This window comes from Anopheles moucheti, chromosome 2 (assembly GCF_943734755.1).
Source record: "Anopheles moucheti chromosome 2, idAnoMoucSN_F20_07, whole genome shotgun sequence".
In the NCBI taxonomy this organism is placed as follows: Eukaryota; Metazoa; Arthropoda; class Insecta; order Diptera; family Culicidae; genus Anopheles; species Anopheles moucheti.
Window position 1 is genome coordinate 7468997 of NC_069140.1, and position 13518 is coordinate 7482514.

The 13518-nt window shown below is 45.9% G+C and overlaps 2 protein-coding genes across 2 annotated transcripts; both read left to right on the plus strand.

Moving 5' to 3' along the window:
* The first annotated feature begins 1222 nt into the window (after nucleotides 1-1222).
* LOC128298799 (NAD(P) transhydrogenase, mitochondrial-like) lies at nucleotides 1223-6372 on the plus strand. The gene is made up of 7 exons (XM_053034585.1): nucleotides 1223-2011; nucleotides 2132-2243; nucleotides 2784-2938; nucleotides 3011-3151; nucleotides 3221-3674; nucleotides 3859-5971; nucleotides 6042-6372. Exons 1-7 carry the CDS (start codon nucleotides 1921-1923, stop codon nucleotides 6183-6185), a joined length of 3210 nt encoding a protein of 1069 aa, XP_052890545.1. The 5' UTR covers nucleotides 1223-1920; the 3' UTR covers nucleotides 6186-6372.
* A 317-nt stretch (nucleotides 6373-6689) lies between these two features.
* LOC128297943 (cilia- and flagella-associated protein 43) lies at nucleotides 6690-12325 on the plus strand. Its single transcript, XM_053033663.1, has 13 exons — nucleotides 6690-6718; nucleotides 6781-7049; nucleotides 7123-7496; nucleotides 7568-8766; nucleotides 8832-9210; nucleotides 9284-9408; nucleotides 9477-9822; nucleotides 9906-10343; nucleotides 10411-10913; nucleotides 10988-11234; nucleotides 11308-11436; nucleotides 11515-11930; nucleotides 11992-12325. The coding sequence occupies exons 1-13, from the start codon at nucleotides 6690-6692 to the stop codon at nucleotides 12323-12325; spliced, it is 4788 nt and encodes a 1595-aa protein (XP_052889623.1).
* Nucleotides 12326-13518: the final 1193 nt, after the last annotated feature.

The following is a 13518-nucleotide window of genomic DNA, read 5'->3' on the forward strand; positions in this document are numbered from 1 at the left end:
CCTGGCGAGTCTAATCCGCTATAAGATGGTGAGTTCATCGTACATCTCCTCTGTTCATGTGGACGACCTGTAGGGACAGATACGGGACCAAAGATCCTTCAGAGCATCTTACTATATCTCATTGGGTGTATTGGAGTACCCGTACTGTATAAGTTCTATATGGTCCCAGCTTCGTTCATCGTGGTAGATGATGGATTTCACCACTCCTAATGCTCAGCCCGGTGTTGTATTTTTAGCGGCGCCGGTCTTCACACGACAGGACCGGTTCAAAATCGCATCCGGACCAATCACCCGTACGTAGGACTGATTATCCAGGGACGGTTAAATAAAGTCTAGGAAAGCGAGAAGTGACAGGTCTCGACCTCTTGAAGTTGTTGTGCTGTTAAAGAAGAACGAGGAGAATACCTGTTTACAGATGTACTAAGCCGGTTACTAAGGTAGGTACTTGATCGGCTACTAAGCCATACGATCTATTTTATCTTTTAATTACATATTATGAGAAAAGGTATAACAAAGGTAAAAAAATTCTAAATTCTTGAAACCAAACTTTGTTTTGCAAATTAAAAAATTTAACATCATTTATCTGAGAGTTTCATTTCAATTCTAGGTTGAGTTTTTAACAGTCGTATGTTATTGGGTTTATTTTTGTTATTTTCTCAATATGTTATTCAAATTTTTGTTTGATTTTGAACACGTTTTGTTAGTTTCTTGTTTAATTTATTTTCTTACCGTTGTTGCTTTTGTTTACAAAAAAAAACAAAAGCATAACAATTTAATATTATTATATTTACTTGCCAATCCCTGCGCCAAACGATCGGAGAATGTTGTAAAAACAACAGAAACCCCACAATTATAGGAAAAAGGGGAGGGCGAAAATATGCTATCGGCCGGTAGTATCATGTATGTTTTAGGGACGTTTTTTTCGCGTTTCTATTTTGTTCCTTGTCTAAAAAACCGCATATTCTGCATTTATCAACGTCGCGGAATTATTAGCGCTAGACGAACGTGTGATCTCAGCGAAATCGCGAGAAGTGCAATGCATCTTTCACCCACCCTTGAATCGGCCATTCCACGCGTACGTGGACGTGCGTGCCTCTCGCATCTACGCATCTCGCCGGCCGGCCACGACCGGGAGAGTAGCGTAGAATCCCGCTCTCTTCGCTCGCTCGCGGTGCGTTTGGCCGCGTTGTGGCCGCTGAAACGATCCGGTCCCACGGAACCGGCGGCCAGTCCGTCGCTGTCTCTCGCGTGCTGTTGTTCTCCGGGTTTCGTGCGCCGGTTTCGTGAATCGTTTGCCGGCCCGTCGGCGTTCTGCATTCGTGAGGGCTGCTTATCGTTGTTGTGTTTGTTGTTTTTCCTTCATTCTTCCTTGTGCGTGCGTTCTTCTCTGCCTTGCGGATCTTCACCCGCATCGCGTACTGTTGCCGGTGCGTGTGCTTAGCTGTTTTGTGTATGTGTGTGTTTGTATCAAGTGGCCATACTGTTGCTGGTGTGTGACACAAATTTATCATCTCGATCCTTCTTTATCGAAATATTTCTGGTTGTTTGTACCGATTTCCGTAACACAGCAAGTGATTCCCTTGTGCGTTCTTTCTCTACAGTCAACGATCAGTTCTTTATCACGCGCTTTAGCTTTATAAGCACTTACTCTAGTGTATTAAAACTGCCTCGTTCGTTAACTACCTCGAAGCGGTAGTGAGACAGCAGCGGACAGTGAGAAAGTGTCTTTCAACTATCAGGATCAGAAACTGGCGTAGAAAAGAAAAGGTGCAACTGCATTATCATATTTGCCACGTTGTTTTTCGTGCCAGATTGATAACCGGTGTATAAGAATCTGCCAATCCTTCGGGAGAAGAATCGGCGGGGGTATCAGGGTCACCGGTGTGACAGCGACGAGACGATTGAGCGACGACGCACACTATGACGCGCGGTGTGCTTCGGCTGTGCTGCCAGCAGGGAGATGCACTGCTGCAATTGACGAAACCGCTGCATCCACTGCGATTGTTTTCAGGTTCGTCATTACATCTCCCGACCCTTCACTCTTTCACTCACACACTCATTTGGTTTTATTTGTGGGAGTGAAGGCAACAAATCGTGTGTAATTGTTTTTACTTCAAATATTACATTGCAGGTAGTGTGAAGCTGCTGCAGAAAGATGGCAAACCGGCAACGGCGGTTAAGGGCATTCCCTACAAGAATCTGGTAATTGGTGTACCGAAGGAAAGGTGGACCAACGAAAAGCGGTAAGATCATCGTCGTTTTTTGAAGTTAATTTACGATAGTATACGACAATTGTTTTCTTGTTTAACTTTTGATTTACTAATGTATTTATTTTGGTATTTGTTCTTCATGCCACTTATGCTCGAGTGCACTTTGCAATCTGGTATGCACTTCACATACTACGTACAGAGGGCCATTGTACTGTATATATTTAATTAAAAAAAGTGTATTAAATAATTGATCGCATAATGTATTGATGTACTATTAAAAAATGATTGAATATGAAGATATCTTTTCTTAGTTTGATAATGGTTACTGTTGTGTGCAAATCTTTCATATTTCTGCTGTGCTATTCACTAAATGGTATTTTATATTTGAATGCTTAATGCATGTTTAAGTAAACAAAATACAATATAAATTGTAGTAAGCATGAAGAACCATTCTTTAATACAATGTTTATATAATGAAAGGCTTATTTAGTATAACTAAAATACATCGTAATTGCTATGCTGCATAAAATGGCAAATGCTTATGCAAATGTTTCATTTATATAATTCAAACAGAGTTTCAGTTACTCCAGTTGTCGCTGGGACGCTCGTCAAGAAAGGTTTCAAAGTGCAGGTCGAAAGCGGTGCCGGAGTTAATGCAAAATTCCGCGATGCCGACTACGAAGCCGCCGGCGCTAGCATCGTGGACAGTCGACGAGCATTTGAAACTGGTGAGTTGGGGGTAATTGTTCAACCAATGTGTACATATCATAACGAAAGTTTATCTCACATATTCTTTACAGATATTGTGCTGAAGGTACGGCAACCGATAGAGCCTGAAATTCCTCAGCTTAGAGATGCATCAACGTTGGTGTCCTTCCTGTACCCAACCCAAAACAAGGAACTGATCGATAAACTGGCCCAAAGAAAGATTAACGCTTTTGGTGAGAACATATCGTATATTGGAGGTGAGACACCCTAAATAAACTATTTTTTTTCTCATTTGTAAACAGCCATGGACGCCATCCCGCGTATTTCCCGCGCACAAGTATTCGACGCCCTTTCGTCGATGGCCAACATTTCGGGCTATCGCGCAGTCATTGAAGCGGCCAATCATTTTCCTCGATTCTTCACCGGTCAGATAACAGCTGCCGGTAAGGTACCGCCCGCGAAGATTTTGGTTATTGGCGGTGGTGTGGCGGGATTGGCCGCAATTGGGCAGGCTCGTGGTATGGGTGCGATCGTGCGTGCGTTTGATACGCGCCCGGTCGTGAAGGAACAGGTGGAAAGTATGGGTGCGGAATTCTTGACGATCAACATCAGTGAAGATGGTTCGACGGCCGGTGGATACAGCAAGGAAATGAGCAAGGAGTTTATCGAAGCGGAAATGTCGCTGTTTTCGAAGCAGTGCAAGGAGGTGGATGTGATCATAACCACTGCGCTCATCCCCGGCAAGAAGGCACCATTGTGAGTGAGATTTAGGTTTATAAAACACCGTTCAAATTAGGATCAATGATCAAGTGCAACGAAAAGAATGCTGTATTTTCGTGCAAGTTGAATGCAAAAGCAATGTTGCATGCAACATTGCACAGTACATTGTGCAGAAAGTTCTGAATTTCGCGATAAATTAACATTTTCTCTACTCCCACAGGCTCATCACTGAGGAAATGGTGAAATCTATGAAGCCAGGTAGTGTGATCGTGGATCTTGCGGCAGAGGCTGGTGGAAATGTGCAGACAACCGTTCCGGGTGAGATTAAAGTAGTGCATGATGTGGTACATGTTGGTCTCACTGACTTCCCAAGTCGATTGCCGACCCAGAGCTCGACACTGTACGCGAACAACATCTCCAAGTTCTTGCTTTCGATGGGCGAGAAGGATCACTTCCACATCAATCTCGAGGACGAAGTCGTACGTGGTAGTATCGTGCTACAAGGAGGCAATCTGATGTGGCCACCACCCGTAATAGCTGTCTCGGCAAAACCACCACCGTCTGTAGCCGCCGCTCCAGCTGCAGGTGCTGCGATTAAGGCAGAAGCCCCACCAGCCGATCCCTTCAAGGAGACGCTCCGTAGCAGTTTAATGTACTCAGGTGGGCTTGGAACGCTGCTTGGTCTCGGTGCGATCGCACCGAATGCCGCTTTCACCACCATGATGACGACGTTTGCGATGTCCGGCATCGTGGGGTACCACACTGTGTGGGGTGTTACACCGGCCCTGCACTCACCCCTCATGTCCGTCACGAATGCCATCTCGGGTATTACGGCCGTGGGTGGATTGCTCCTGATGGGCGGTGGTGTGATGCCCTCGAACACGATCGAAACGTTGGCTGCTAGTGCGGCACTCATCTCGTTCGTCAACATCTTCGGTGGGTTCCTGGTGACGCAGCGTATGTTGGACATGTTCAAGCGGCCAACGGATCCTCCAGAGCACAACTACTTGTATGGTATTCCGGCAGCCCTGTTCCTGGGTGGTTACGGTGTCGGTGCACTGCAGAACCTGCCCGAAATCCATCAGATGGCGTATCTTGCGTCGAGTCTTTGCTGTATCGGTGCGCTTGTCGGACTGTCCTCACAGAAGACATCCCGGCTGGGTAATGCACTGGGTATGATGGGTGTTACTGGAGGCATCGCGGCCACCCTGGGATATATGGCCCCGAGCACGGAGGTGTTGATGCAGATGGGCGGTGTGGCTGGGTTGGGTGGACTGATCGGTTCCATCATTGCCAAACGCATCCAGATTACGGATCTTCCACAGCTGGTGGCCGCCTTCCACAGTCTCGTCGGTGCCGCGGCTGTACTTACCTGTGTGGCTACGTACATGCACGATTTTCCCACGCTAGCGACTGATCCGGCGGCCAACGTGCTCAAGACGGCACTATTCCTGGGTACTTACATTGGAGGTGTCACGTTTAGCGGGTCGCTCGTTGCCTATGGTAAACTGCAGGGCGTCCTGAATTCGGCTCCCCTGCTGCTGCCCGGCCGTCACCTGATCAACGGAGGATTGCTGGCGGGTAATCTGGCCGCCATGGGTGCATTCTATCTCGAACCATCGATGGCTGGTGGATTGGGATTGCTGGGAGCTACTGCAGCCATGTCCACGGCGATGGGAGTCACCTTGACTGCGGCAATCGGTGGTGCAGACATGCCTGTAGTGATTACGGTACTGAACTCCTATTCCGGCTGGGCCCTATGCGCCGAAGGTTTCATGCTCAACAACAACCTTATGACGATTGTGGGAGCTCTCATTGGATCTTCCGGTGCTATCCTTTCCTACATCATGTGCAAAGCAATGAACCGTTCGCTACCGAACGTTATTCTCGGTGGATACGGCACTACCTCTACTGGCGGTGGCAAACCGGCCGAAATCGTCGGCACCCATACGGAGGTCAACGTGGACGGGGTAGTCGACATGATCAAGAATTCCAAAAACATCATCATTACCCCGGGATACGGCTTGTGTGTGGCCAAGGCACAGTATCCGATCGCTGAGATGGTAAATTTGCTTAAGGCCCGTGGGAAGAAGGTACGCTTCGGTATTCATCCAGTTGCCGGACGCATGCCGGGACAATTGAACGTGTTGCTGGCGGAAGCCGGTGTACCATACGACGATGTGCTTGAGATGGAGGAGATCAACGACGACTTTGACGAGACTGACTTAGTGCTGGTGATTGGTGCGAACGACACAGTGAACAGCGCGGCCGAAGATGACCCTAACTCGATCATTGCCGGTATGCCGGTGTTGCGCGTGTGGAAGGCCGATCAGGTAAGATGAATTTTATTGAGAAACAAAACTTATTCAACTCTTACTTAACCGGCTTCCCTCACATTCCCAGGTTGTTGTAATGAAACGTTCGCTCGGTGTCGGATACGCCGCTGTGGACAATCCAATCTTCTACAAACCAAACACATCGATGTTGCTCGGTGATGCGAAGAAGACGTGTGATGCTCTGCTAGGAAAGATTAAGGAAGAGAATTAGAAATGTTAAAGGATACTGGATATGGAATTGGGTATATAACGGACTGGACACCGGCTGCCATGAAGCAGCGCAAAGCATTTAATTAAGTAATGTATGTAAGAATACAATGCGAAAAACTAACGTGGCCATACATGTTAATATTTTACGGTTAAAGTAATGTGTAAAATAAAATCTTCTATGCTGTACATCGAAACACGTGGCAAATTATCTTCATTTTTAGTAGAAATGAAAGATAATAATTACGTCCAAAAACGTAATACGTGGCAAGTTGCTGTATGAAGAATTGGAAATGTCGTGTAAATAATACGCCATGCATTGAACAGTATATTCAAGTAAACAAAGATTCAACAGTGCGTGGGTTACCTAGCAACTGCACGAGTATTGTCGTTGTTTATCGCAACACACACGTTCATTATTGCAGTTGTGAATAAGAAACAGGGAGCACTAAAACTGTAACCCGTGATATTTATCGAAAAATATAGAATTGCTCGTCTAACACGAAAAATGGAACAAAACATCAGAACCAAAGCAGTGTATGTAGCGTTAAATAATAGCATAAGCGTTTATCGATCCTGATGTGTGATTTACCTTCCAGATGGATGCATCCGGGTTCGGCAGAGATGGCTTGCGTCGTTGGGAACGTTGCCGTTGCCGTAGCGATTGGTGGCCATATTTTGTTCGTGAACTTGAAAACCACGGCAAAGTCCCATTATTTAACCGACAGTGTCCAGTCGGGGAATGGAGTCGCCTGCCTGGCGGGCCATAAGCTGTTTCCCATACTTGCCTTCGCAGAGCGTTGCACTAATCCGCGTATTTTGCTCATTAGTTATCCAGCAAATACCGTGCTGTCCGTTCTTGAAGGAGGTATGGAGCGAAAATCAAGTAGCGAGTGTTCAGGCTTGGAAAAATTACTTTGCAAAATATCTTTATTTTGCAGATCAAACGGAACGTTCCTATACAGCATTGTGCTTTTCGGAGAGTGAACTACTCGTCGCTCTTACAGGTGTTCCGGACTATACGCTGGAGGTGTATGCTTGGAGAAGCAAGGAACTTTTGTGCAAAAAACCATCCTCCATCAACTGTGACCTCCAACGGCTAGTGTGCAGTCCGTCGGCTGTATTCGCTGTTTGTCAGTATGCGCCCCGAAAGCCGGAGCTGAAGCTTTGGGAAGTACACGGTAACATTCGGATAAGTCGTCTAATCGAACGCACAGTATGTTTGGAACTAGAGAAGAATGAATTGCCGTTGTGTGTGACGTTTCTTATCGACGGCAATCTAGCGGTAGTTACCCAACGGGCAAAAGTGTCTATTGTGAGTTGGTCTTCACTGTTGCCCTGTAAAACCTTTTATGCCCTTTAACTACATTTTCCACTATTCTTCAGATATTGGCTTCCACCGGACAGATTAGTCAAACCATCAGCAATCCTGAACTCTTGGTAGATGATTGGGAGTATATCCCGTTTATTTTCTACTGCAAAGGAGGATTATTTGTGAGCGCACCGGATGGACAGGTGAACTTCTACAAGAAACAGAAAGGAACTTGGAATCAACTGTGGTCCACCCAGTCTGATGCTTCGTACAGTCAGCTGCTATACTATTCAACAACCGAAGGACTGTTGGGCATTACAACGGAAGGTTTCATTATGCGAACCGTGCTGGATGCTGACGTACGCAACGTGGAATTTCAAGTTGTGAAAGATTTGGACATTGGGTATAGATATTCGAGCACCTGCTTCCATACGACACCAACTCAAATAGTCGGTATTAAACCAGAGATTGGGATTGTGAAGCTGTTGAACCTTGAGACGGGTGCTGTAAATGATTCGCTAAGTGTAGGCCGCCTCGAATGTATAGCACATCACTCGGAAAAGCCATTTGTTGTAGTGGGTTCTGATAGAGGAGTTCTACAGCTAATCATAGTCCATGAGAAACAAGTCAAGCTGGTGGGCCGTTTGCACCTCTCTCGGCATTCAATCGTTTCGGTTGTTTTTGCCATCGCAGGTGATAACTACTTTGCTGCCTTGGATGCAAAAGGTCAAATAGCAATATTGGAAATATCGGAAGATCTACAGATGAACGTCCTTCAAGTGTTTGGGGAGATAAAAAGAACTTCGCGCATGTTTTTGTGGTGCAGTAGCGAGGAGGTTTTAGTCGTTCAACCAATAGAGTCGACAGAGACAGTGAGCTTCAGTTCTGTCGAATTTATCGTGAAGCAACATCACGTAGAAGATATTGGAAGAACTCAACTGAAGCTACCGCATGATTATTGTCAAATTGTACCAACGCGTACCGATAGCGGGTTAAAATTCTACGCTCATCAAATACGTACGAACGTTATTGATTTGTTGGAGATTTCTCGAACTGAATCAAATCTAGACGTAGTTCTCCTCAAAACTATCAAAACACCTCTATCAGCCGCTCACTTGGAAATTGCTGTTGATGATCGTTACCTGTACGTTTGGTCGATGGACGGCAAAACGGCTATATATGAGGGAGTTTCTGATAAACACATTTGTACACTTAACTTCGACGGTCGTTTCAATGGAGGAATTAAGCAGATCTCATTGGATAGGAGAAATGAGTATGTATGAAGTTGCTCGTACTTTGTTGCTTCAAGTCTGAGTTATTTTTTCTCGATACTTGTAGGTTTTTGTCCATACTGTGCTACAATGGAATGTTAACTGTTTTAAAATTACTGCAACCGATTGCGCAAAGTCCCGACCTCATCGTGGGTCTATCAAAACCATTTACACATCCTTCGGTAATTGATGAAACTATACGGGGCCTAGAAGAATCGCCGATCGATGATTCAATTCCCTGGATTGATAAGGAGGAGAACGAACGGCGAAACGAAAAAGGAAAGATATACGAACCGGAACATGAGGCCATATTTGCTGAATTTGCCGAAATTAAGCAACAACTTAAAGAGCTGCTTAATCACAATGATAAGGCACCGCTGGAGGAACAGTTTCCCTTGCAAGTGTTTAATCTTAATGCGGAAGCAACTGAAAAATTGACCCAAGAGGTAAAACTGAGGTTCCAACCATCTTCAATTGTTGATGATAAAGTAGGATATTAAAATAATCTCTATTTTATAGGCTAACAGCACTAAGGAAGAGGAAAAGAAGCGTTTACAACAGTTTATAGAGTCACAGAGCGACATCAACGAACGGCTTGTAGAAAATTGTTGGACAATAATGAACAAGAAGGCATGGAAAATTAGGTACGTGAATACGTGGGGGAAATAGTTGTATTTATTAGTGAAAAAGTGATTCTTATCTTTCTTTACAGATCAATCTTTAAGCGAGCATTTGTGGAAAACTATGCCATGTTGCCAGCGAATCAGTACAGGCAGCATTTGGAGAAGGTACGCGTCTATCGCGAGACAGAACTCAACGCCAGTCACGATGCTTTGCTACCATGGAAACCGACGCCTACGTATCAGCTAGAATCGATCCTCAATCGCGATCCGGACTACGGAAATGTCCTGGACAATCTGGCACGAGCTTCGTTGAGGAAATCCTATGCTTTGTCCGGCACCACCACCCATCAATTCATCGAGCCCTACTCGCTCAGATATGATCAACTCGAGGTGGTCACGTTCGAACAGCTTTACTTCGAGCTTATCTGTGGTGATGTAAGATTCGAGCGTATGTTAAGTATCCAAAACGTTGCATAAAATCTGAAATATTCCCTATTGCTTCTACTATAATTGGGCAGGTGGAGATCGAAAAGTTACGCAACTTGTTTAACGAAAAGTTTGAACAAATCAAAACCTTGAAGCATGAAGAGATGGAGTTGGTACTGAAGCGTAACCGTAGAGCAAGGTATGTCCAGCAGGAGCTGGTATTACTTGCGAATTTGATGGCTGATCGTAGTACGTTTGAAGTAACACAAATCGAAGATCCCAAGTATGAAGCAGACGAACGACCAGATACCATTATACAAACGGAGGATGGCGAAATTCCTGTGGCACCATACATCAGCCCGAGTGTTGAGCGGCTTTTGGATCTAGAGCGACAGGAGCGTGAGCGAAGGCAGCGGGAACTGTTGGCCGATGACTTCAAAGATCGTGCCCTTGTCACTATGATGGACGGTGTACTGGAGCACCGGTGGGAGGATGAAATTAAGAAGAGTCTACCACTTCCCCAATGTTTGGTACAGCATGGTGGCTTGTAAAGATCATTCATTGTTCATGTGTCCTAAACTGCTATTTTACTTGCAGGAAATTGGCAAGGAACCGCAGCACTACAATGAAACAGATATACGCGAGGTGAAGGAGTATGAAGAGCAAAGTAGGGTGTTGTACCAGGAGCGACTCCGCTATCGTAAGATGTTACAGGACGAGCTGCAGGAGTTGGCCATTAGCCTTGACGAACAGATCAAGAGGTTTAACACATCCGTAGCGAAGCTTACAATGCAGAAGCTCATCATTGAATCTGCCATACGGCAGGAGGAGATGCGCATTCTACGTGCAACCCTGTACAATCACGCACGCTTGATCTATGAAGCTAATGCCAATCGATTACGCACACATATTGAGCAGATCTCCGAGTATACGGACCAACTGACGGATGTACTGAACGAATTCCAGGAGAAGGCAGCCGACTACAGAAATACGTATGATACGCTCCGAACGAAGGATCGCTTACTTGACAAGCAATTTAAGATAAACTTTTCCGACACGGCACAGTCAGCGCTCGTCGATCAAGCGTATAAGATATTCAAGTAATTGTTGTATGATGGACTCTATTCGATGCGAAACAATGGCTTAATTTGAGAACTTTATCTGTACTTACCAGGCGTAGACCAAAGACCCAGCTACGATCGATCGTCACCGTTTCGGTGTTTCAGGACATGGCCAAGCGCATCGTGGCGAAGAAGACGGCCGGGACCCACGGGAACTTGCTGCTCCCAAAGGAATGCCAAGACTATTTGGCGCACTGCGAAACTCTGGATCAACCTTCCAATTGTCCAGCGGGAATGGATAGTAGCCTTTGGCAGACTCTGATCAAAATGCGCCGCATTAAGATCGAGAGTGAGTTTAGGGTAAGTGGTTCATAGAACATAATAGCGGTGGGAAAGAGCCGGTGGTATTAATTATTTCTTGCCTAAAATATAGCTAAAAAGTTGTGAACTCATGCTGTCTGATGCGGAGGCAGCTATTGCAGCATTTCAGCGAGAGATCACCAACAAGCGCAATGTGTTGACATCGCTTGATCAAAGTTTGGAACAACTTCAAAATGATCAGGTATGAGAAAAAAAACCCTTTAACGTCTCATTGAAGGTGGTTCACACCTGATGTCTGTCTGTCACAATTTCCGGATAGTTTGAAGCCGCTACAAATAGAACAGTGCAGCTTGTTATGAAGCGTGGTTGGATCGAAATTCAGCAGTCCGGACGAACGAGCGATTTCGAACGATGCGTTTTGATACACCGCACGGACGTAGAAGATATCAACGCGATCATCCGTCGTGCAGGAACAAAAAAACTTAACGCAATGGTAAATGCAGCTCTGTTTCGGCGCAAGATCATCTACCAGGAATGGGAACACCGGGCATTGAAGCTACAGTTGCGCGATCTGCGCGATCAACTTGCGACGGTTGAGAAATGTAAAATTACCAAGGAAGTGCAAAGCTGGCTGAAGATGAAGGGCATGAAGCGTACGGAAGATTTAAGTCAGATGGCACTGGAGAAGAAGATCCGGAATGCCATCCAGAATGAGGAAGAAATATTGACGGAACTGTAAGATCGTTTATCTACATGCCTTTGTAAAGAATATATCATCACAAAAGATTTCTTTCAGCAAAAACTCACTGGAAGACATTGAGCAACGTATCGTGGCCAAGCGCAAGGAGAACAAACAGCTGGATCAGCAAACACGTGCCCTTAACATTGATGTCACGGAGCAGCATCTACAGCGGGATGCGGAGCTGGAACAGACGGAGCAGAAAGCGACCCAGGACCGGATGTCAGCTATTGTTGAGCGTGCACGTTTGGTGCGACTGGTGCAAGCTCAGCACACGCATATACTGGAGCTCGGTACGATGCTTGAGTTACAGCGTCTCAAGACATATCCGACACTAACCGCTTCTACAAGTGTTATGACTCATAACGCTCATCATTTGTTGGGTAATTAAAAGACGAATGTTTTCGTCCAATAAACTTTGTAAACGAGCGATTATACCATTTGACAAGCTTTATTTTAAAAAACCTCATCATAACTCAACAAAATTCGGGGTGTGTAAATTTGAAACCGATGCATACCAAAGCAATAAACGGCGTGACTTGATGCATGCGTGCACGTCTCCCACTAATTTATTTATCACGATGCGTAGCCCGGTTACAGCTTGTTTGAATATTTCAAATCTAATTGCGGGTGAGTTCGGATAAATCGAAAGGGAAGCTCAAAATTAGGGCCATCCGGGTGAGTTTATTTCACCTCCCCATGGGCTGGATGGAGCCGATAAAGGGCCGACCAAAATGAAACGAAAAAACCGTATTGGTTGTGGAAAGTTCAAACCCCAATCGCACCACCATGGTTCCTCGTTACGCTTCGCTGCACGCTTTCGGCGTACAGACTTTACTGCTGCAGGTGGAAAAGCAGGTTTCCCATTTCCGGTCGACCCCATGACTCGTGACTCAATGTCCACTGGGTGGGTGGAAGAGTATGATGAGGTTTCATCCGCTCGCTTCAATCATTTAGGACAGCTAGGATCGGACTCCGGCACCAAACTATCTCCGGCAGAGTTGAGCACGACAGCGTGCATCGTCGTGCGCTTACAAAATATCCAACCTCGTACATTGGGGGGCGATGTTTATATGCTGGCGAATGCAAACACATTGCATTGATGGTGTTTGTTCCGACGACCATGTGTCTATTGTTTTGTTACCATAGCAACCATAGAAGCGTGACAGTTCACGCATACCGACAGCAAGCCAACAGTGTAATTCATGTTTCGCTTGGTTTGTCACGACGTGTGGGTCGTTATGTGTTCGTTCTGGGGGGAGGTAAACAATGTAAAAAGCAGAGCTAGAAAGAGCATGAGCGAGACTCACTACAGTCCAAGCTTTTCCACGACGTAGGTTTGGTGTGGTCGGTCTGCCTACCCAGACTCGGCAGAGACTGGCCAGAGGTGGCTCTGGGCCTGGTGCCGTTCTAATTCCGCTGACCCTCTCTTCTCTACGTGGGGAAAACAACCAAACAACGGTGCCAGTGGATCGCCGCGAACACTGCATTCGATTCAGAACACTTTGTCGCGGTGGAAGTCACGGGCCGGTGTAGCCAGCATGGATCACTCCCGGTGAAGATGACGCCAAAGTTAGTTTGCGG